Consider the following 23,679-nt stretch of genomic DNA (forward strand, 5'->3'; position numbering starts at 1 on the left):
AAGACCTGTTCTCAGAAAATTATAAGTCATTGAAAAAAAGAAATTGAAGAAGATAGAAATAAATGGAAGTACATACCGTGCTCATGGGTAGGAAGAATCAACATCATTAAAATGGCCATACTACCCAAAGCAATCTATAGATTCAATGCAATTCCTGTCAAAATACCAATGGCATTTTTCAGAGAACTAGAACAAAAAATCCCCAAATTTATATGGAACCATAAAAGATCCCAAATAGCTATGGCAATCTTAAGAAAGAAGAACAAAGTTGGTGGTATATCAAAGTATACTACAAGGCTACAGTAATGAAAACAGCATTGTACTGGAATAAAACAGATACATTGATCAATGGAACAGAATAGAGAGCCTAGAGGTAAATCCACATCTATACACTCATTTAATATTTGACAAAGGGGGCAATAATATACAATAGGGTAAAGACAGTTTCTTCAATAAATAGTATTGGGAAAATTGCATATGTTCATGCAAAAAAATGAAACTGAACCACTTTCTTATACCATATACAAGAATAGACTCAAAATGAATTAAAGACTTAAATTCAAGACCTGAAACCATAAAACTTTTAGAAGAAAACGTAGGCAGTAATCTCTCTGATATTGCTACTAGTAATTTATTTTCAGATATATCTCTTCAGGCAAGGGAAACAAAAGAAAAAATAAATGTGACTACATCAAACTAAAAAGTTTTCTCACAGCAAAGGAAACCATCAACAAAACAAAAAGACAACCTACTGAATGGGAGAAGATATTCGCTTTTGATACATCTGATAAGGTGTTAATATCTAAAATATATAAAGAACTCATACAACTCAACAACAATAACAACAAAACAATCCAATTAAAAAAAATGGACAGAAGACCTAAACAGATATTTCTCCAAAGAGGAAAAACAGATGGCCAATAGACATATGAAAAAATGCTCAAGGTCACTAATCAGACACATGCAAATTAAAACCACCATGAGATATCACCTGACACCTGTCAGAAGGGCTATCATCAATAAATCAAAGAACAAGAAGTGCTGGTGAGAATGTAGAGAAAAAGGAATCCTCATACACTGTTGGAGGGGTTGCAAACTGGTACAGCCACTATTGAAAACAGTTGGAGGTTCCTAAAAACGTTAAAAATAGATCTACCTTTTGACCCAGTGATTGCACTTCTGGTTATTTATCCAAAGAAAACCAAAATAATAATTCATAAAGATCTATGCATCCTTATGTTCATGTTAGCACTATTTACAGTAGCCAAGATATCGAAGCAACCTAAATGCCCATCTACAGACAATTGGATAAAGAAGTTATGGTTCATATATACAATAGAATATTACTCAACCATAAAAAAATGAAATTCTACCATTCGCAACAACACGGATGGACCTAGAGGTTATTATGTTGAGTGAAATAAGTCAGACAGAGAAAGAGAAATACGTGATTTTACTTATATGTGGAATCTATGGAACGAAAAGAAACTAATTGAAAACAGACTCAAATATAGAGGACAGTCTTGTGATGGCCAGAGGGGAAGAGGTGGTGGGGCTGGGAGAAAGCAAAGAAGGATTAAAGTACAAATTAGTAGTTGATAGAGGGTCACGGGGATGGGGAGCGCTGCATAGGGAATGCAGTCAGCAGTAATGTAATGGCTAGGTGTAGAGCCAGAGGGAAGACAGAGTAATCAGGGGCATCGTTTCATAAACTATATAGGTGTCTAACCAATGTACTGTATACTTGAAACTAATAATAAAATAAAATAAAATGCTAAAAAAAAGGGGAGGGGGAGGTTTTATAAATAGCAGTGCCTGTAGCAACTAAAGATAACTCAGAAAACAAAGCGTATCTGAAGTTATGTAGCCTGAGTAATAAGGTAAGTCAAAAGTAGACCCATCTCATAAGTAGCAAAAGAAAAATATAGGAAAGCTAACTTAAGTGACAGTTTTCTTCCATCCTTTTATTTATCCAAAATTTGTATTTGAATGTGTGATAAGAATTGGAATAATTTGATCTTTCTTTTGTTGGCTGAGTATATTCCTTCTCATGAGTGTTTATGGAAAGAAATTTTGTATTAGTTGGAAAGTTGGATTAGACCTCTCAACCTTTACGGGCTTGTGATTGAATCTCCTCCTTGCTCCCCACCTCAGTGGCGATCGCCTCAAAAACTCTTTCAAAATGCATCTACTTGGTAAATTATGACATTTTATAAAGATATAACATATTAATTCCTAGGTAAGCTAGAAAGAAGTATTTTAGGATGGCAGTCAGAGTAGATTACAGTTCAGTGCAAATTTACATCTAAGGTCTTTGCAAAATTCAGCTAAATTTCCAAAGGAAATATGATCATTTTATAAAATAAATTGTTAAATGTACCAAGTAGCTTTTAGCTATCTTGTTTTTATATTAAGCACTTGCCTCTTTTTTTAAAAAAAAAAAAAGAAAGAAAGAAAAGAAGCCTATTTGGTCATTTTGGTGTTTTGTATAAAAATGCCTTTTATTTACTTTTTTCTGTGAGCAAATCCCTCACAAATATTTTCCAATTTACACGAACAGATCATAGTCACACTTTTTTTCAAGTAGTTGCAAGGAACTTTAGTGATCATCTAATCTAAAACGCTTTATTTTACAGATGAGAAAACTGAGGTCTAGAGAGGTTAATTGGCTGACCCATGGTATATAGCTAATTAGTGACAATTTAGATATAACAATTGTAATTTAGATATGACAGTTTCCTATACTAAAATTTCTCTATTTAATGAATAGCTATCTGGATTCTTGTCTGTACCCAGCTAGATTCATAGTCTTGATTTTTGCCAAACTCCCCTTTACACTGCTATTTTTTAAATCATAGTAATTAATGTTTGAATCAGAATTTAAAATCCAAAAGCTACATTATAATAGCTTATACTTAAAATATAACTTCATATGGAGCTACAGTTTCTCTCAGTTTTCTCCTCGATATGATTTAGATCTTTAAATTTTTAGGATAAAATATACTGAGGCAGTTTCAAAAATATCATGTTCAAAAGCTGAAAGTATTTTGAAAAATCTTTAAAGTATTTTTTGTGCTTAGTCTTTATAGGCTATTTACTTTGATTTAAATAATCACTGTACATAATTTTCTTGTGTAGATGGTTGATAGAATGATACTTATTGATTTGAAACAACCAGAATTTAATGGTTGATTATTGAAAGTTAAAATATTCTCTAACATCACAAAGTGAATAAATTTACAGCCAACATTTCCATGGTTACTAGGACCCTTGCTTTATAATATAAGACTCTTCAAGGATCATGTATAGAAAGTATACTGTATCATAACATAAAAAAATTCAGAAATAAAAGAAACATCACTATAATTAACCAGAAAAGAAAAAAATTAAAAGAAATGAATGATTCTATTTCTTACTTATATTTTCTAAGCAAATAGTTTTCTGTTAGTCTATAGATTCTATTTTATATAGTAGTCCCCCCTTATCTGTGAGGATATGTTCCAGACTCCCCAATGGATGCCTGAAACCACAGATAGTACTGAACCCTATGTATACCATGTTTTTCCTATATATACATACTTAAAGTTTAATAAAGTTTAATTTATAAATAAGGAACAGTAAGAGATTAATAACAATAATAATAAAATAGGATAATTATAAAAGTATACTGTAATAAAAGTTATATGTATGTGATCTGTCTCTCTCAGAGCAGTAGTGTCACTCAGTTTTATAACGTCCCCGAGAACCATCAAAAGCACTGGACAATGACTATGGATTTTCTCCATGGGGCTCCGTGCAGCTTCTGTGGCAGCTCTAATCCTGCCCCTTTAGGATCTTGAATCCTTCCCAATACAATATTATTTCTAAGGGTTTTTAAAAGAGAGTATTATAGTTTTATAGTTTTTCTTATTAAAGAGAATACTACACATCTTAATATATTTTATAAACTGTCTCAAATTAGATTAATAAAGTTACTACAACTATAAAAAAAATCTGAAGTTTCAGTCTTTAGGTGAATAGGGGAAGTTTTTATTTTTAAATTTCTTTTTGTAATTTTTTAAAAATAAAAATATCTTGATTCTCAGACAGGTTTGTAGTATTTTAGGTATTTTTGGTAACAGTTCTGTCCTTCATTAATATCTACTTTCTGGGTTATGAACGTCTGTACATATAAGCAAAACAGTTGGCCTAAAGCAGGATTCTATCCCATAATACCTTAAATGTTGTTACTTTGTGGTAGGATCATTATTTTTATATGATAAAGTTTTACTGTTTGTGGGTTAACATGAGCATCTGTGGGCTGGCCTGGGAATTGTCTAATCTTTTAAATATTATTTCAGAAAGTAGGTACAGAGTTACCAAAGATGGACTGAACCATGTATCAACTTTTGGAAAAGTTCTTTGTGAATTGATGCTGTTTCCAGGTTGTCAGGGCCAGTCCGCTCTATATCTCTGCTAGAACAACTAAGGAAATTAGAGATGATGATAAACAGAAAGATAAAGAATAAAGTTTCTCTTGTTTTCTCTCTCAAAACATTACTGCTTTCACTTGGTTTGGTAGTGACTTTGAAGGAATTTATTCAAGTGGTCTGCCCCACCCCCCATCCCTTTTCCTATAGAAAAGAAGACATTTGAAAATGGATTAGAGAACTTTATCATCTGAAAAAAAATGAAAATATTAGGGAAGAACATATACATCGTTGTTATAACTTAATTGATGTGTTCTCATTTTATAACTGGGTCAAGCTCTTATCAAAACAATTTCAAGGATAAGTTTAATACATTTTGTTGTATAATTTATTTCTACAAGTCAGTAAGTCATTAGTCAAGTAGAAATATTTTTGTTATTTAGATTTTTTACTGTGGTATTTATATTTAAATAATTTCACCTTTGTAGCCATTTTCTTCTTGCAATGAAAGTAAAATTTTGCATGATTTTATATAATCCACTGAGCAGAGCAAAAACTATGATTCTGACTTAAAGAAAAATGCTTTATGTTCTATGTTAGATTTATATTCTATGTAAAAGGTGTCTCCTATGGCAAAAATTTTAATTTTAGTAGTATAATAAAATTGTAAGGGGCAACTTGACTCAGTGGATATTGATTAGGCATTATGGAGGGGACTGGATGTGGAGAGGGAGTCCAGAGATGCTTAGAGCTTGAAAAACCATTCAAATCCTGGAAGTTAGTTGAATCAAAAATATTAGAAGTTTGGTAATCTGACTGACAAATTTGTCCGTGGGTCTGAGACAAGTTCATCTACATCTGCTATGCCAGTAGTGCCATGGTTTCATGTCTGGGATTCTGAGCGAAGCACAAGTACTGATCTGTTTGCTCTTAGTTCAGGACTGTGCCTAACTGGAGTTGGAGAACCAAGAAGTCAAGGACAGATGGCAGAAATTAGGTATAGGATAGAAGTAGCAACAAATATATGGCCAGAATCAGACACAAGGACACTACATTGAGAACTACTACTTATGAGTCAAGTAGGCATAAGAATCAAAACCCACTATTCAGTCAGTAAGTAAGAGCAGACAGGAAGGAAAGAGGCAATGTCTGGCCCAGCCCAACTACTTTTAAGAATTTCCCTTATCACTTAGGGAATATTCCTGGCACCATATGAATGGGTTACCTGGATACAGCCCACTTTTAAATGATACATTCTACACTTTGTTCCATTTCTCCTGCTTTATGATTTCTATATTCTTTAGTTGCACCTTTTTCTTGCCTTTAGATGTTTATTCTTCCTAGCTACTACTTTGACTTTAGCAGGCTATATGTAGCTCTGCCTCTTTCTCGGCAGTGATTTTCCTCCCTGATTCCCCAGGGCCAAGGGTCCACCCCAATCACATTGATTGGTCTTGCTAGCAGACCCAATTCCTGGGCTGTGGACTGGTACCGGTCTATGGCCTTATAAGAACTGGGACGCACAGCAGGAGGTGAGCGGCAGGTGAATGAGCAAAGCTTCATCCGTATTTGAAGCTGCTCCCCAGCTCTAGCATCACCACCTCAGCTCCACCTCAGATCATCAGGCATTAGATTCGCGTAGGAGCACTGGTCCCTGATGCCAAAGAGATTGGGGACCACTACTAGATGTTGTAAAGAAAAACAAAGAGAAGGAGAAAGATTGATGTTTGGTGGGGGTGGGTGGGCGGCGGGGATACTGTTTTAGAAAGGCTGTATCGACTTCCTAGCTATACTTTGAATGTGCCAAGCAGATCCCCATCTTAAGGCCTTTGCACGTGCTATTGTTCCTGCCTGGAATGCTTTCAAACTGCATCACTTAACTTAGGGCTCTGATCACCCTGTCTAAAGTAGCACCTTTGCCATTCCATTTTTTCCCCCTACACTTTAAGTGTTCTTCACCATCTAACTTTGGGAACTGAGGCAATTCAAAGAAATTCTTTGATAAATCCTTTGCTATCTGAACTCTTACTACCTGCTTTTTGAAATTAAGGAATTGAAGAGATTTTAAAAATATTTCTTGTTATATGATCTGGCTATCTGAATCAGGAACCAAATAAATTTGTATAATGAGGGATACTTCTTATTTTCTTCATAGCACTTTTACTGTCCGATCTGTTTGTCTTTCTGTCTGTTCGTTTTCCTCACTAAAATGTTAGTTTCGTGGTGGCTGGGAATTTTTTTTTACTCACTGCTCTATCCTTATCACCTGGGACAGTGCCTGGCACCTAGTTGATTCTCAATAAATATGTGTTGAATAAATTGTTAATACATTAATGAATACATTTGACCCAATATCTTCTAAACTTTAATTTTAAAAATATATGATTATATGGAAAAGCCTTGTTTCACATTATTAAGTTTTAAGAAGTAGGATATGAGATTATATACACAGTGTGATTTCTATTTATGTAAAAAAATTATCAAACCTTTGCATGTGTGTTCATTTATTCATTCATTCCTTGAAAGAAAAGTTATTAAGCATCCCCAGTTTGTCCATTCTGTGTTGGGTATTCTAACTCGGCTACAGTTTCATGAGAAGAAGATCATGAAACAACAGTGAATGAATGCCACCCTTCCCCTCACTCACTGCTCTCTGGCTATATTGATCTTCATTCAGTTTCTCACACTTATACAAGTTATTTCATATTGTGCTTAATATATGTCTCCCTCTATATTATAAATTCTTTGAGGCCATGATACTATTTAATTAGCAGTACCTAGCTCAATGCCTAATATATAGTAGGTACTCAATTAATATTTGTTGAGTGATTGAATGATTAGAAGACATACGTAGTAGGAACACCTCAATCCAATCTAATGGAAGTTAGGGGAGGTAAATTTCAAGGTGGAATCTGAAGAATGAGGAGGAATTAGCAAGTGAAGAAGACCAAGCAGAATGTTCTGGAACTTAAGCTCAGACTATATCCTAACAGCAATAGAAGGGTGTTAAACAAAAAATATGGCACTATCAGACTCCATTTTAGATGGTGTTAGCCTGGATGGGCAATGCTGGAAGAGAGACTGGTTCAGAGGCTTTAGTGACAGATGGTTGTGGCCTCCTCTGAGTTCTTGGCAGGGGTGAAGAGAAAAGTAGATATATTTGAAAGATCTTTAGAAGGTAGAATAAGTGACTTGCATAGTGTGGGAAAGGGAAGAGTTAAGTATGATTCCAGGCTTCCCCCTTTGGAAACTGAGAGGAACCTAAGGCCCTTCACTGAGACTGAGGACTCAGCGGGAAAACCATCTGAGGAGAAAAGAGCCGGCGGTACCCTTGGGACCTGTCTAAATTGAGGCTGAACATTGAGGACTTGGTTATATAGCTGAATTTTTAGATATAGATGCTAAGAATAATACCTGGAAAGAATCTAAGTATTATAGTTTTGGAACTCTAGTTACATCTCTAAATTTTTCTTCTTATTAATTTTTGGTTTGTTAGTGTGTTTTATAAAGGAAAAATAATAAACATTTTCTATTAGGATCTTCCATAAGAAATGCTGTACCAAAACAAACAAACAAACAAACAAAACCCCCAAAAACCCAAAGGACAAAGGGCTATCATTTAGAAATTTAACCTTATTCAGAGACGGTCTGCTAGTCAGGGACTCTCTTATTCATTCATTTATTCCTGTATCATTCCTATATCTATCCTCAGCACAGTCCTTGACATTTAGTAATTTCTCAGATGGAAGCTATTATTTTAGATGTCATTAATATATTTTTGTTTACATCACTATTCACTGCAGTTGTTATACAGTGATTTATTTGTGTCATCTTGGTTTTTAGGTAGATTGGGGTCAACTGGATTATTTAGTTGTTGACATGCCACCAGGAACTGGAGATGTACAATTATCAGTCTCACAGAATATTCCCATTTCAGGTAAATCTCGAAGTTTAATGTAATTTGTGCTGTCTTTGATGTTTTGCTGTTGCCATACAGAAAACCAAACTTATGACAGGCAAACATTTTTATGTTTTAACAAGCATAATCATTTCTAAATTTTTCTTAGAGATCAGATTCATAAATTGAAATTTTAAAAATATGTTTACAGAGTGAATATGTTTACAAAAACCCTAAAGACATTTTCAAAGATGGTGATATAAATCTGTGTTCTAGAAAAGCAATAGTGCTTAAGTATTATTTAGGTAGAATGTGGCTATCTGTTTCACAGCTGTCCAGCATTTATAGCATAGTGCTTGCTACATGGTAGTCACTCAGAAAATATTTATTGAGTAAATGCCACAGAATAAGAGTAAATATTAGAAAATTTTGTTTTTTTTGGTAAACACAACTGTGGGAAAATTTTATATTCTGCTGATTATTTAATCTTAAAGCTAAGAGAGCAATAAACATTTTAGCTTACTTTGAATACATGGTACTACAATATGGTAATGGATATATTTTTCTATGATATGCAGTTTGAATAGTAGTTAGCTTTTATGTTGAATCTGTTTCTAAATATTTTCCTAGATTCTACTGAAGTAGAGATAACTCTTTCTTATATATAAGGACTTTTTGGAAAAATAATGGAATTTTAAATGTCTTTGCAAATCAATATTTGTTGGTAATAAATAACCAAGAGATATCACTGACATTTTATCATCAGAAGGTTTAGTATCTAGGTTTTTGATAAGATATATACATCGTTTGGAAGTATTAATATAGCATCATTAATATGAGACTTTTTTTTTTAGTGAGGCAAGCTATAATAATGAGATGGGAGTATAGTGAAGTCACATAGGAAAACAATTCCTCCTTTTTGTAATCAGCATACTACATAGCCTGCTTTTTCTTTTTTTAAGTAGTTTTGGGACTTTTATATTTCTCAATCTTAGGACTACTCACTGAATATTTATTGAATAAAATGTGTTCCAGCTACCTTGAAATGCCTATTGCTGATAACTGAAAAGCATACATTATTCATGTGGATAATACATTGATAGACTTGGGGTAAATTATAATTTATTCCTTGAGTTTGACTTGTTACCTTGAAAAAGTTTAATTTGCTTCACACAGGTAAACTGATGGTCCTAAGCAATTTACCTTTGTTTACTCAGTTAACAGCTCTTCTGTTTGGACAGGATTTATGATTGTATCACCCTGTTTTAATTTGTGCTTATACTCTAAAACCAACAGTGTGTACACTGGGGTTACGATATGCTTCTCCTTGGAGAATTTCTTTCTTATATCCTAAAGTTTAACCAGTGTATTTCTTATTCCTTTTCTTTGATGGAAAGTCTGCCGTGTAATAGGTGATTAATATTATATGAGAATAGAAAGCAGTATTTTTTTATTGCAGTAAAATATACATTAACAGTTCAATAGCATTAAGTACATTCACATTGTTTTGTGGCCATCACCACCATCCATCTCCTGAGCTTTCTCATCTTCTCAAACTGAAACTCTGTACATATTAAACAGTAATTCTCAATTCCCTCCTCTTTCTAGTCCCTGGTAACCACCATTCTCCTTTCAGAAACAGTATAAAGATGGAGGAATGAGAAATGAGGAACACATTATTTAAGAGATTGTATTAAACAAAAACCTAACATTGATTTTATGATATATTAATAAAATCAACAAATATTCATATAAAGGTAGGCGCTAAGCACTGTAGAGGGTCCAAGGTCATTAAATCACAAGTTCCAGGGACTCTTTGAGTCTCAGACCTTTTTTGAGAATTGGACGAATATGTAGATTCTCTCTAGGAAAATGTATTTGTACCTACAGAAACACGATTTTTATGGATAATTTTAGGGGGCTCACTCTTCAGGTTAAAAGCTCAGCTCTTGAAGATAAATTAGAGAGAAGGGCAGGGGGAGAGAGTGGCTGGTAAGAAAAGAATATGGATAGCTATAATGCAGAGTATGAGAAGTGCTATATGAGAGATAATAATCCCCATGAGATGGGGGATCAGGGAAGAAGAGATCATGGGTTGGAGGGGAATTGTAAAACATGTCACGGAGAGGAGCCTTAAAGAATAAATATGAAACATTCAAAATAGTACCATACCTGGTTTGCTTTGCTTTATCTCGGCCTAAGGGGAAGAAACCTGAAAATGAAACTTCTAGTGTTCTATAATTCTATTTATATTAACTTATATTTCACTTCCCATGTCTGATCCATTAAAAAAAAATAGGGCCAAGTACTAAAGATGGTTTATATTTCACTTCCCATGTCTAATCCATTAAAAAAAAGAGGGCCAAGTACTAAAGACGGTTTAGTTATTTCCGGGCTATAGAAATGAAATTGTTTATCAGATATTGTCTAAATTTTCTATAATGAACGTGTATATTTTTATAATTAAAACAAATGAATTCTTTAAGGACATTCGATGTTCGCCTGTTATTAATAAAATGCCATTTAATGATAGTCTTCCATATATTTATCACAGGTGTTATATTATTCCTATTTTCTTAAATTTTTGAAGGCTTAAATAACTTTCCCAAGGTCACACAGATACAGTGGGTTATAGCTGAGGTTCATATCCATTCAAATTAAATTTAAAGCTCATGCTCTTAACCTCTATATCAAACTACTCTCATATAAAACCCAACAATGTTTGACTCAGTGATTTTCTGAGTTCAGTTTTAGTCCCTTCAAACCCATTTAAGTTGAAATTTTTCTAATCTAGGTAATCTCAGATAAAAACAAATTTGTTTATGAATATGGCTAAACCTGTGTACCCCTACATGATGGGCATCCAACCAGTGGTCTCTATTGGTATTTATGGTACTGGTTTTTTGTTTTGTTTTGTTTTGTTTTGTTTCTGACTCTTGAGAAATTGCTTTGGGCTTCTTTAACTCTTACATTCCAGGGATGGTCTGGAGGCAGTCTAGAAGTGGCCTCCTTTGGCTTTTAGGAGGAGAGAGAGCCTCAAGTGATTCTTGGAAAGACCAATATTATCTTTGGGCTGATCATCCTGGTCTTAGACAATTGGCTAGTTTCCAGGCACACTGGCTCTCAGGATAGAATTGCAGCTATTGGTGTTAGTACTCATACTGTGGGTTATTAGGTCAATATTAAAATTAATGGCAATAGAAAGACTAGATTTTCTACAGTGAACATATATTAATTTATCGTGAAAAATGAAAGTATCCTATCTAAAATGATGTGAGAATGTGGTGAAGGGGAGTGCCTGTGATTTTGTGTGTGTGTGTGTGTGTGTGTGTGTGTGTGTGTGTGTGTGAAAGGTTTAGTTCCCAAGGTTTGGTTTTACTTAGGTCAATGTCATTTCAGAGCTAATATATATGGAAATACCAAAATTGAGCCAGCTTCCAGGACTTAGAGGGAAGGACATCAGAGTTGCTGGACTGACTGGTCTGAATCATGGCTTTCATTAATTAAATAATCTGGAACAGCCTGTCAGAATTATATCTGCCTTTCTAGGCTTAACTGAATTATCTGCTCTCTAATTATGAACCTAATTTCCTTTTCTTCTTATCATGGACTTTAGAACTCTTCTTGATATTCTGTGTTGTACCTTTTCTTATATCCCGTGTACCATAAACCATGTAAAATATTTAGACTCCCATTTGAGTCCCCCTGATTTGACTTACCTATCCTTCCCACTAAACTCTTTTACATAATCTGGGATCCCTTCCCAAAAACCTTATGTACTTACTGCCCCCTCTCTCTTCCCTTTACATACATATAATGTATGTAAATGAATTGTGTCTTTACATATAGCTGGCCCTTGCCTAGAATGTCTTTCCTCTGCAATCAGCGGGTGCCTAAATCCTGCATTCCCTTTATTTCAAATGTTTATTCTTTGTCATCTTCCCTAGACTCCCAGTGAGAAATCATTTCTCCTTCCTTGAAATTCACATAGCATTTTATTTGGACCTTCTCATGTTCTCAATTCAAAACCTGTATAACTGTGTTATCATTTGGTACCAGACTGTTACTCCCTGGGAGGCTAAGTCTCTGTTTTATTCATTTTTGTATTTCTCACAGTGCCATACTCAGTGACTTCCCATAACTACTCAGGAAATGTTGAATCAGTGAATGGGTGTTTTATCTGTGTGTCTGTATGATTTTCCTAACTAGGCTGTAAGCTGCTTGAATGCAAGAATTTTCTCCTACTTATGATAATATTTCTTAGAGTAACTTGGGCCATGGTTTATGCAGTTAATATTGATTGAATAAATGACAAAGCTAGTTGACTGGTTATCACTGTTTATGTGAACAGATTTGTGCCCCCTTATCTTTCTTATCATCCTGCTAACTCATTCCTGTGATCTCTTTGACCCTGACTGCTTTTACTAGGTGTTTTTTCTATGTATAAGTTAAAGAAAACATTTATTAAAAACATACATTTTATTTCACTCTCCCTTTGAAAGAATAATATATTTCATTTTAGATTTATTTATACTATTCTTTTGCCTGTACCATATGTAATATCTTTGTGGTCATTTGATACCTTTTAGTATTAACTTTGTTTTGGTGTCTGAGATATGCATGTGGGCACTGCTATTTGGTTTCATGCAGGCTCCGTATTAAATTATTAGTGAGAATCACTACTAACATTACTCCATTGTAAGATAATAATAAGAAATTCTCTTATTTACTTGCAGGAGTGTTTAGTCCGCTACTAATTACCTCTCTGACTCTTTATCCTTTCCTGCGGAACACCTGCCTATCCCACAGACTTAAACGGATCAAATGAAATAATGAATTTAAAAGCTCCATCTAAATGTATGATATTTTTTAGAAACTACTTGAACATTTTAAAATAGTTTTTTGGGGAGGATGGGGCGCTGTGGTGAAATGTTGTGAATTAGAAAGAACTTTTATATCAACGTAGCATTTCTCCAAGCCATGTTGAGAATGATACTAAATGTTTTATGCTTAGAAAGAGACATTCTTTTGGAAAATTCATGGAGGCAGATCTGTACCCACAACAAGATCCTCTTTTTGAATGCTAATTAACGACTCTTTATATGTGTTCCATTTTGTTCCAAGGGATAGATGACAGGTTCATTATAAGAAAAAACTTCAAAGAAAAAAATTTATCCTCTTATTTGTGTTAAAAGTGTTGGGTAGCAACAATAGTGATAAAATGTGTTGACAGCAATATTATTGGCTAATGATTTAAATTTGAGCTTACATGGCCTACTGAATCATTGCGTACTACAAATACCTAATAGTTGTAGTAATTGCTAGAGAGAAGGAGACAGGATAAAGAATAGGAAATAACCAATTATAGTCTTTGGATTTGCTCTTGTCTTGTTGAACTTGCCAAGGGGAAAAGGCAGCGTTGTTAATGCTGGTTTTGTTTTATTGTTTTTCTTAACTACTTTTTTTTTTTTTTGATACAGTGTGCTGGTGTTTTGCTTGTTGTTTGTTTAGCTTGTAAATTAGATGCTGCCAGGTACTGAATTGGGTAGATTCCAGAGTTGACTTCTGAGTTTTGTTTTTTTTTTTAATGATTGCAGTGATGAACTCTTAGATATTATTGAACATTTAAGTGTTCTCCTGTAATAGAAGAGGATTAATATTTCTGAGGAACATTATAAGTCCCTTAAAATTTTTGAAAATGTATGCACTATGCTAGTATTTGAATTCTAATAGATGTTACCTAAAATATTTTTTTCTTCCTTTGCTTCATCTGAGGTCCTCTATATGACTATCTGAAGAGTAACTTAATTTGATTTTAACTCTTGGAACTAATTAAGTAAAGAGTTTATTTCTTTTGGGGGAGACGAGAGGATTTTAGGAAGTTATATTAAGGTGCTGTATTAGGTTACTGGCAGGAAACAAATGACATACTTTAAAAAGAATTAACAGAACAAAGTTTAATGAAGAGACTAGTTACAGAGGTGTGGGCAGCATTAGGGAAACCAAAAAGAGATGGTGAAGTACCCAGAGACTAATGATGGGGCAAGGCAGTGCATTTCAACGACTGCTGGGCCATGGAAGAGGGCCTTTTCTGTGGCCTCAGAGGAATATAGCTAAGGCCAGAACTCCTGAGAGGCAGGGAGGAGCAGTGTGTGAGGTAGATAATAATACTCCAACCTTTTTTCCCCTCCCACAGTCTCATATCCTGCTGATACCTTCTAGCGGCAGATGCCTCTTGGTACACCGAGGGTAAGGAAACTCAGGTGATACTGTCCACAGAGGTCAGCTACCCAGGCACTGATCAGGTCAGAGAGGGGTGGAGAATGAAGCAGAGCTTGGGAAGGAAATGAAGTGGAGCGCAGTTATGATCTGGAAAATACCCAGAACAGCTTCTCTTTTTCGCGGTCATTATAATTGTGAATTAGTGGCTTGCAGTAGATGAAATACAAAGCAAGGATGTCTGTCCTCTAAGTTTGCGAGCTAATAGAGATAGTATAGTCAAATAAGTGAAAATTCATACTATCATAAAGCAAAATTGTACTGTCATCAAATTCATGAACAGAATATTTATATTGTAAATAAGTAGTGAAATAGTATATTTTGTGTAGTGGGGATTAATACATAAAAGGGACAGACTTATGAAAGAAAGTTCCCCTTCATTTTATTAGGTAGAGATTGGTGCAGGAATGAAACTTTTGGAAATTACTCATATAACGGAGGGGACAAAGAACTGAGCAGTTGAGAGGGGAGCCATTGTGGTCCCTTCTTTGTTCTCGCTCTTTTTCTTCCAAGGAAGGGCAGAAGTAGCACAGAAAACAGCCAAGAGCCTTAGTATGGATCCTGTTTTGATTTCTTTCTCCTAGAAAGGGAGAAGCTACTGAATATAGCAGAGTAGTCAGCTAGATACTGTGTTAAATATCCATGGTCTCAAGAGAAGCTGCTCTGGTGCACTGGCATACTGGTATTACGTTATGAGAATGAGGCAATGTCCTTCTTCCTGTCTAGGACCTCTCCTGTTGGACACTCCTGTTGGACCAGAGGCTTTTTTGCCTCTCATTTACTTAAATGAGATGGAGTAAGAATTTTTAATTAAGCTACCTTAATATTTCAGTCATTATTTAAAGGGAAGGGCATTTATTGCTGTGAAAGACATTGGACCTGTTGCTACAGTTACTGACTGAACTCCTATTCACTCATCAGAGATTCTTGAGAAAAAGCTGTACAAGTTCATACTAGTATTTTCTCCTCCACCAGTAGTTTGCTTGGCCTAATCCATTCTCTCTTTTATGGTAATGTTTTATAATATGAAAACAGTGAGATTTGGAAGATCAAAAACTTATTGCTGCTATTGTTAGATGAGTGAATGACCACAGGCCATCACTTGATATAGTTTCCTTGATTGTGTGGTATTTATTCTTTCAAAGTAAAAGAAATATAGTAGTTTCACTTAGGTAAACTAAATAAAACATTTTATTTTTTTTTCACACAACTATTTTTTCCCCTTCTTAATTGTTTTCAAATTTAAAAGAGTAATTCTTGAAAGGCATCAATTACTAATCTTCTGGAAAACCATTGAAAACTCAAAGAAAAATACTTAGCTACCTTTGGATTTTGGTGCTGTGTTTCCCCTACATTTTGCAGTTTATAACAACCTCAAACTATGAAACTAGAAACATGCTTGTACCTTAAAGGTAGAAGACTTAAGTTATAGCTTTTCCTAGTAGTCAAAGATACTAAATTTCATTTACATTTTCAATTTGCAGAATTGAAATTTAAAGGAGACAGTTAATTTTGGACTTCTTCCAGGTGCACCATCTTTCCATGCAAATGTTGGATAGAATTATAATTAATGAATATCTGGCAACAATTGCATGATATAGGACAGAATTATCACTTTATTTACCAAATTATAAAACCTTTTTTTTAACAAAATAAGTTTGTTTTGTTGTCATACAAATTGTAGCCAGGTTTTAAAGACTAGAGACTGTATTCTAAGGTTTTACCTTTTAGGGCACTCCTGGTACTCAGTCTGAAATGTCATTCCTTGTTAAATTGGGAATCGAATTATAAAATTAAAAATGATACCATTGGTTAATGAATGACAATGTTCTCAATCTAAATTTAAGAAGAAATAAGCTTTTTAGAGCCTTTGTATTTGGGTCAACATATGTTATAGGGAGAACTTACAGTGTATCAGTTAACAGTTCAAACAAATGGTCTTAGAATTAACAATTCTGAACTATGACATGGAAAGACCCAAGATTTTAAAGCTTTTCCAAATGATTCTCATATATTCAGTTTTCAGAATCACTATGTCTAGACTAACTTATCTGATATTTGAATTCCTTGATTATCTAGCCTGTATTTAGATGGGAAGCTTCTGAGATAGTTCATTCAGTTTTGTCTTAAGAATTTCTGGGCACTTCTTTCATGATATGCCTGACAGCTAAAATTCCTTAATATCTTAAAGTTCAATGAATGGTTTTAATGGCCAATGAGAGTCAGATTCATATTAAAAACTACTTTTAAACCCATTAAACATTTATATGTAGAAAAAGTACAAGTTCCACAATCTATCATTTAAAAATGTTTGCACTTGGTCATAGATGTTAGAAATTTTATCAGAACCTGAAGTATAGCTCTGAATAATGTCTTCGCATCTTAAGTAAGACAATATTTGGAAATGGAGCAGAGTTTTTTCATAAAAAGTCTCAGCTGTTATTTCCTGAAATATACCTGGTTAAATAAAGTTAGGGTAACCAGGGAGTAGCAGTTCTCTTCTCTGGAGTTTATATTAGAGAAAGAATGTGTATAAAAAGGAATGTGCTACATTATTAAGCAAATAGCTTTTGGTGGTGGCTCACTGTGAGCATAGGCAGGCTGAGTTATATGTGCATCTGATAGATTTTGAAATGCAAAATATTAAATCTGAGAGTTCAACATGAACAGACGGAAGAACGAAAAAGCTTTCTGAGTTATAGAGACATACATGTATAACGAGTAGGCTCCCCAAGGTGTTTACCAATCAGCATAAAGATGGATTTAAGACTGGAAAGAAGCGAATATTGGTTCTAGCTCAAGCTCTTTAAACTCTCTGAAATCCTTGCTTGTTCCCAGTGGTTCCTTAGTGAAAGGCAGTCTGGATAGCCCCCATTAATTCATTGTTAACATCAGTAAGGCAAGGTGATTGGAAGCATATTACCTGTTGACTCCATTATTGAAGAGCCAATCTTTGTCCCTAAACAGTGGGTATGCATCTAGATTCCTTTGACAAACTTAAATTCTTATATTTCTAAATTGCACACACTCTGTCTTACCAGTGACTTTGAAATACTGTGGTTTCCACTAATTATTGTGTTTTACATTCTTTTCGGTAGTAATTGACATAATTTTCTATAACAAAATTCATTTCCGAAGAAAGTAAAATAATGATCTTTAATAAAACATATACCCTTTGTGACTAGGTCAGTTCTCTTTTGGAATGGAGCATGGACTCAGGAGAGAATTATTTATAGTTCCTGTTGAAACATTGTCTGTGGGTACATTTGAGGTGAATTTATCATTTTAATAATGCTTTACTTAATCTGATACTAATATCAATGGGCATTCCTTATACAGCAAATAATGTTTATAATTCAGGAAGTTTGGGGTTATAGAGGAGAAAGACAGGGAAGAGCTAAAAATACCAAAGCCAATCTTTTTTATAGTTAATAATTGTATATTTGGTATTATTTATGTTAAGCTAATGGAAGGTGAATGATTTTCTTTTGCTGCAAGTATCTTTAAATTAAAAAAAGGAGAATCAACAGCACTAAATATTAGAGTACTGTGAACATTAAGACTAGCAGTTAATTTGTTCTTTTAAGTCTTAGTCGACTTTACAGTGATGTGCTCGAACTGTAAGGCATAGAATTGCTTGTCCAGGTGTAATTACAAGCGGTTTTTGTTGGACATGTTTATTAGGTTCCAACGTTGAAGTTCTCAGTCAGGCATGGGAATTAGATACAATTTATGCCCTGGAGACTTAAAGTAGCATAGTCGAATAGTTCCACACTGGTGTAATTATGCTCAGCCTAACATCTGGAATAATCAGTTTTACATGTTTAACTACTCTGAACTCTGACCCAAATCCAGATATGCAGTTATAAATAGATTTTCCTCTTAATAGTCAAGAGAATTAGCAATTAAGACAATACTCTAGATAATTATTTTTTAGGATGTTTACATATTTGTCAGAATCTGCCAGAAAATTAACCTTTTATAGTAAATCTCAGCTAATAAAAAGCCTTTAAAAAGATTACAACTTGAAAAATAGCATTTAAGCAATATTATGTAAAATTTTTAAACTTAGACATTTACCCTAGAAAAGAGAAAATTTATCTTGAGATAGGCGTTTTATGATACTGTGTTTTTACCCCCAGAAAATAATTCAATTTATTGCAAACTAAACATTCTCTTTGTTGCTACTGACGTTCCTGATGGTCAGTAGAGGGAGCACAAGTTTTCCAACAAGCCCTCCATCACAAAACTGAAGTGATATCATCAGTGATGACAAGAAGGGGAAAAATCTAGGCTGATTCATATTGGTTCATGTTCCATAAGCCTCGAGGAAAAATTAAAATTAATAGGAAGCCAAGCACCATAAAGATAAAATATATTTGGAGACCATATTTTAAGTTGAGATATATCGATAAGAAAAAAAATGGATATAATTCCTTTAAAATTAAAAAATCTGGGTTGTAATTCACAGACTGATTAATCACTAAACTTAATTTCACTGAAGGTTTTGTTTGACTTTTTTCCTTATCATAAATTCTAAAAGTTATTGAAGGGCTGTCTGGAACGGTTACTTATATGATGTTCTGAAATTTGGTACAACAAAAGAGGTTGTAATGATTTATGTGTGTTTTTGTATTCTTTAAGAAAAGCTAGAAATATTTTTTTCTCAGAACAGTGTCCTAAAGACTGATTGTGTTGTGATTAAGGACTTAGGCTTAGTTAAAAACATATATTTCAGCAAAAAACTAAAAAATAAAGATCTTTTATAAATGTGGCTGGTAGTTACAGTGGAGTAGTTTACATGTTCTGTAAGCATTTGATGGGATGTAGAAGATGACTGTTATCTTTGTCAGAAAGTTATTATTAATTGATGTGTGAATGGTGCTATATAGATTACTCTAAAGAAACTCAGATGGCATGGGTGCTTATTTGTGCTACTCTGTTAGAATTAAGTACTGCAGAGAAAACCAAGTCACTTTAATTCCTCTCTCTAGGATCTTATAGATATCAAAATAATGTCACTGAACATTTTTATAACACTTCTACATTTTTTTAAATAATGAAACAGCTCTTTAAATAAGACCAATGAAAATAGGTTCATTATTTGGAGGAATTAATTGAGATATATTGAGATTTAGTGAGCTATTCATGGTTACATCGTACATTAGTATAGTCAACAAAACCGGAACCCAGAGCTCTTAACTCCTAGTTGAAGGAGTTACCAACCAAGAATTCATACAGCAATCTGAAAATACAAGAAAATTGTTTAAATCACCAATCCTTTATTAAGTGCCTATTTTGTGCAATACATTGTGCAATTACTTTTGTTTGATTAAAAAAAAATGAGAAAAATTCTAACTGCCCATGAAACTACATTTTGTAGTGATGATTCGAATAGCAGAGAAATGGTATTTAAAACAATACAGTGCTTATATGATATGAAAGCTAAAGGTACTTTTTAGGACTAATGCAATAGAAAACCCTGTATGTACTAGTATATAGTTAAGAAGAGAATTTGGAGGAAATAGCTAAGAGGGTTTCCTTTACATGTGAAGAGAATGGCTCTGAGATTGAGGGGCCATAAGTATTGGAGGAGGTAGCATTTCACATTCCCTTAAACAGGTTTACTGAGGCACTCAGGTTGAACAGGGGTGGTTTGGGAAACTGTCATTAAGAGGTAATGCTAAATCATATAATCAGAGAGCTAGTTGAGACCTCAGAGACTCTCTAGTCTTTGCATTAATTTTACAGCTAAGGAAACAGACCTAGAATGCTTCTGAGTTATTTGCCCAAGGATAGTCACACAGCTAGATAGGGACAGAACTGGAATTAGATTCCTTCCAAATGCCTGGATATGACAAAAACAGTGAAATTGATTGGTAATAGAATCCAGAAGGTAGAGAATTATGGAATTATAGTAGATTTGATTATAATTTTTGCAGAGATGTGATTTCCATCAATCTTTAAAAGACGGGAAAGAGAAGTTGGACTAGTTTTTGATTTCTTGGGCGGAATAAATAAAAATAGAAGATATAGTGATCCATGGAACAGTTCGAAAAGTAGGATGAGCTCCTGATGGCAATATGAAAATGATCTTCCCAGCAACTTGTAAGACACTTTGTTAATAAAACTAATAAAGATAACAATGATACTATTATTAACAACAACAACTACCATTTATTGAATGTTTGCCATGTGTCTAAGCATCATATACATTAGTTCATTTAATTATTTCACCCTGCGACCTAAGTGTTATTATGCCATTTTGTAGTTAAAGAAACTGAATCTTAGATTAAGTTATTAACCTAGTCACACAGGTAGTTGGCTATGGAATAAAAATTTGAATTCTGATTCTGTTTGAATTCCAAAGCTAGTGTTTCCCTAACTTGAATAATGAATAGACCCTCCTTCTAAAGGAAAAATAATCTGCCCTGTACTCCATATTGACTTATTTTTGTTATAAGACTACTTAACTAGGTATAAACATACTTTCTTTAATAACTTTCATATAATTTTTAAAAACTTAAAAAATTACAAATTAAATACAAATAAAATAAAATCAATAAAATGCAAATTAATGATATTAATATGGAAGATGAAGTTTTTGCTGAAATGAAAATACCAGTTGCAAGATGAATTTGTAGCTATTGCACACTTGTTTTGAGTTTGGCATGGCTGTATTGCCACATGCTTTGTGCTGACTTGGTTCTGCTGCTGCTTTTCTCTATTTTGACTTTTTCAAAATATCCCTTCAGACAGTGTAGTATCATTTGATCTTCATTCAGTATATTCAGTTATTTAGGGTTAGTCCTACCTCTGTTTTCATTAGCTATGACAGAGTACTGCCACTTGGTACCAATTTGATGGTTTGGGTCTCTCAAATATCATTGGCAGTATGTATTTAGTTATAAGATGATAGCTATCCAGGTGATTTAGAATATGTTTATGTTAATTATTTTTCAGGTTGTCATCTAGAAGAAACCACAAAATTTAAGAAATTCACAGGCTCTGCAAATCATAACCAGGCTTCCAGGGTTTCCCCTTAATGAAAAAATTGCACTGCACTTTCTCTCAAAACACTATTTCATAGAACCATCTGATTTCTGCGCTAGTGCAGACTCAGGAAAGCCTCCTTCTTCACCTATTTTCAGTGCTGCCTTAGTTCATTTTGCATCTGAAGTTCTGCCACGGTGCCTAGTTTTGCCCCTACCAAACTATTCTTCACAGTGTGTCCCATACTAATGAGTTTTCTATAATACAAACCTTGAGGACCGAGTTTAGGAATCACTTCTTTCTGGAAACTTTCCCCTATTGCTTCTCCTTATCTCCTGCTTCCTCACCTTCCCTATTCTCACCCCCAGACTGAACTACTTATCTTTTTCTTTATTCCTCCCTGTAGCTCCATAACACTTTAGGAGTACTTCTGTTATAGTGCTTAGCTCATTGTGTTGTAATCCTAAATTTTTTTGTCTTCCCAAGTAGTCTCTCAGCTTCTTGAAAGTAAGGCCTGCTTGTGCATCTTGCAACTGGTATGTTATCTGAATGGGAAGGAGATTCTGATGATATAATTGTGATATTGAATCATTGGTCAGTCAGTTGTAATTTTAGAAGTGAGGATTCAGAAACAGGAAAGAAAGCAAAGTAGACATTCATGTATGTAAAATTTATACAAATTGCCTAAGTAGTTAATGTAGTAGACTTTTTTAGTATGTAAGTAACATAATTTTGGAAATAATCTTTCCATAAAGAATTAAATGGTAGCATCATTTTTCTGTCCTTTTGTTTTCTCTTGAGTAGGTGCTGTGATCGTCTCCACGCCCCAGGACATTGCATTGATGGATGCACACAAGGGTGCTGAGATGTTTCGAAAAGTCCATGTGCCTGTAAGCATTTATGCTTCACTGTTGCAAAAATATGAGACACTTTTAACTGAAAAAGCAAGTCATTGAGAAATACAATCCAAGTTTTGATTTGGTTCTGTGCAGAAATCTGTACGAAAGCCCTGTTTCATCTTTATGCTTTACAACACATATGAATGCAAACATGTATACATGTTATATTAAACAAGAAGAATTCCAAAATATTCTTCGGGTATGAGTTTTCTGAACAAGTAGTACCTCTCTCAAATATTTGCAGCTCTTACTGACCTCTCCCTCCTCCAAAAGAAAAAAAAACAATGAGTATTTTAGGAAATTATTTAGGTAGATAGACTTGAATAGGTCGCCAAAGGGGAAGAATAGGTGGAAAATATGACTTTTCCACTACAATTTAACTTCTATCTCCCACAATTTAACTCATTTGTAGCTCACCATCTTCTAGAAAGTATCTATGGATTTTTTGTACAATATAGCAAAATAGAACAAATTAAAAATATAATAAAAATAACACAAAGGACAATTAAAATCAAATGGAGTCAGAAGTGAAATCTGTAAACAAATTGCATGTCATTAAGGGACTTAAATACATGCTTGAAGTATGCCATTAATTTTCTAGCTGCCATGGGGAAAGAAACATAGTCCTATTACAAAGCCATTAGATTTTGAGAATCCCTTAGATTCTCAAAAAAAGAAAACCCTGTATATATAAACATACTCTTGTCACTTTCTTTGCCATAAATAGAGATTCTTCCTCCTAGTATGCCTCAGCAAAAGCAAGTGGACTTGTGCAAGTGGACAACTGGGAACAAACATTTCAGTACAAAGCCAATGTGATGTTTCCATCCATCTGGCTCTCTAGTGGCCTTACTAAATTCAGGGATAGATTTTAGAGCTTATAGAGCAGAACTTTTAATTTTTAATTTTTATTTATTTATTTTATTTTTTAATTAAGTTTATTGGGGGGTTGACCTCACAGATTGCAAGGACCTTGTCAGCTTACAATTCCTTATTTTTTTATTTTTTATGCCTACAGCACCTGGTCTTCCCGGGTGGTCTCCCATCCAAGTACTAACCAGGCCCGATCCTGCTTAGCTTCTGAGATCAGATGGGATCGGGCTTGTTCAGCGTAGCATGGCTATAGACATATTTCCAGCCTTTTCAGTTGTAGTTTACTTTAATGTTGGGTTTTAATTTTTCCTTTTTGTTCTTTGGGGAC

The 23,679-nt window shown here is 34.0% G+C and overlaps 1 protein-coding gene and 1 pseudogene across 6 annotated transcripts in view; one reads left to right on the forward strand and one right to left on the reverse strand.

Moving 5' to 3' along the window:
- Positions 1–23,679, forward strand: part of NUBPL (nucleotide binding protein like) — a 180,050-nt gene that overhangs the window by 102,156 nt on the left and 54,215 nt on the right. For all 6 annotated transcript variants that reach the window (XM_025043382.1, XM_025043383.1, XM_025043385.1 and 3 more), the window contains 2 exons: positions 8,253–8,346; positions 22,384–22,469. In XM_025043382.1, coding sequence (XP_024899150.1) covers positions 8,253–8,346; positions 22,384–22,469 — 180 coding nt within the window. The remainder of the gene's footprint in view (positions 1–8,252; positions 8,347–22,383; positions 22,470–23,679) is intronic.
- LOC112475602 lies at positions 23,488–23,606 on the reverse strand (annotated as a pseudogene).

Source organism: Pteropus alecto, unplaced genomic scaffold (assembly GCF_000325575.1).
Source record: "Pteropus alecto unplaced genomic scaffold, ASM32557v1 scaffold171, whole genome shotgun sequence".
Classification (NCBI taxonomy): Eukaryota; Metazoa; Chordata; class Mammalia; order Chiroptera; family Pteropodidae; genus Pteropus; species Pteropus alecto.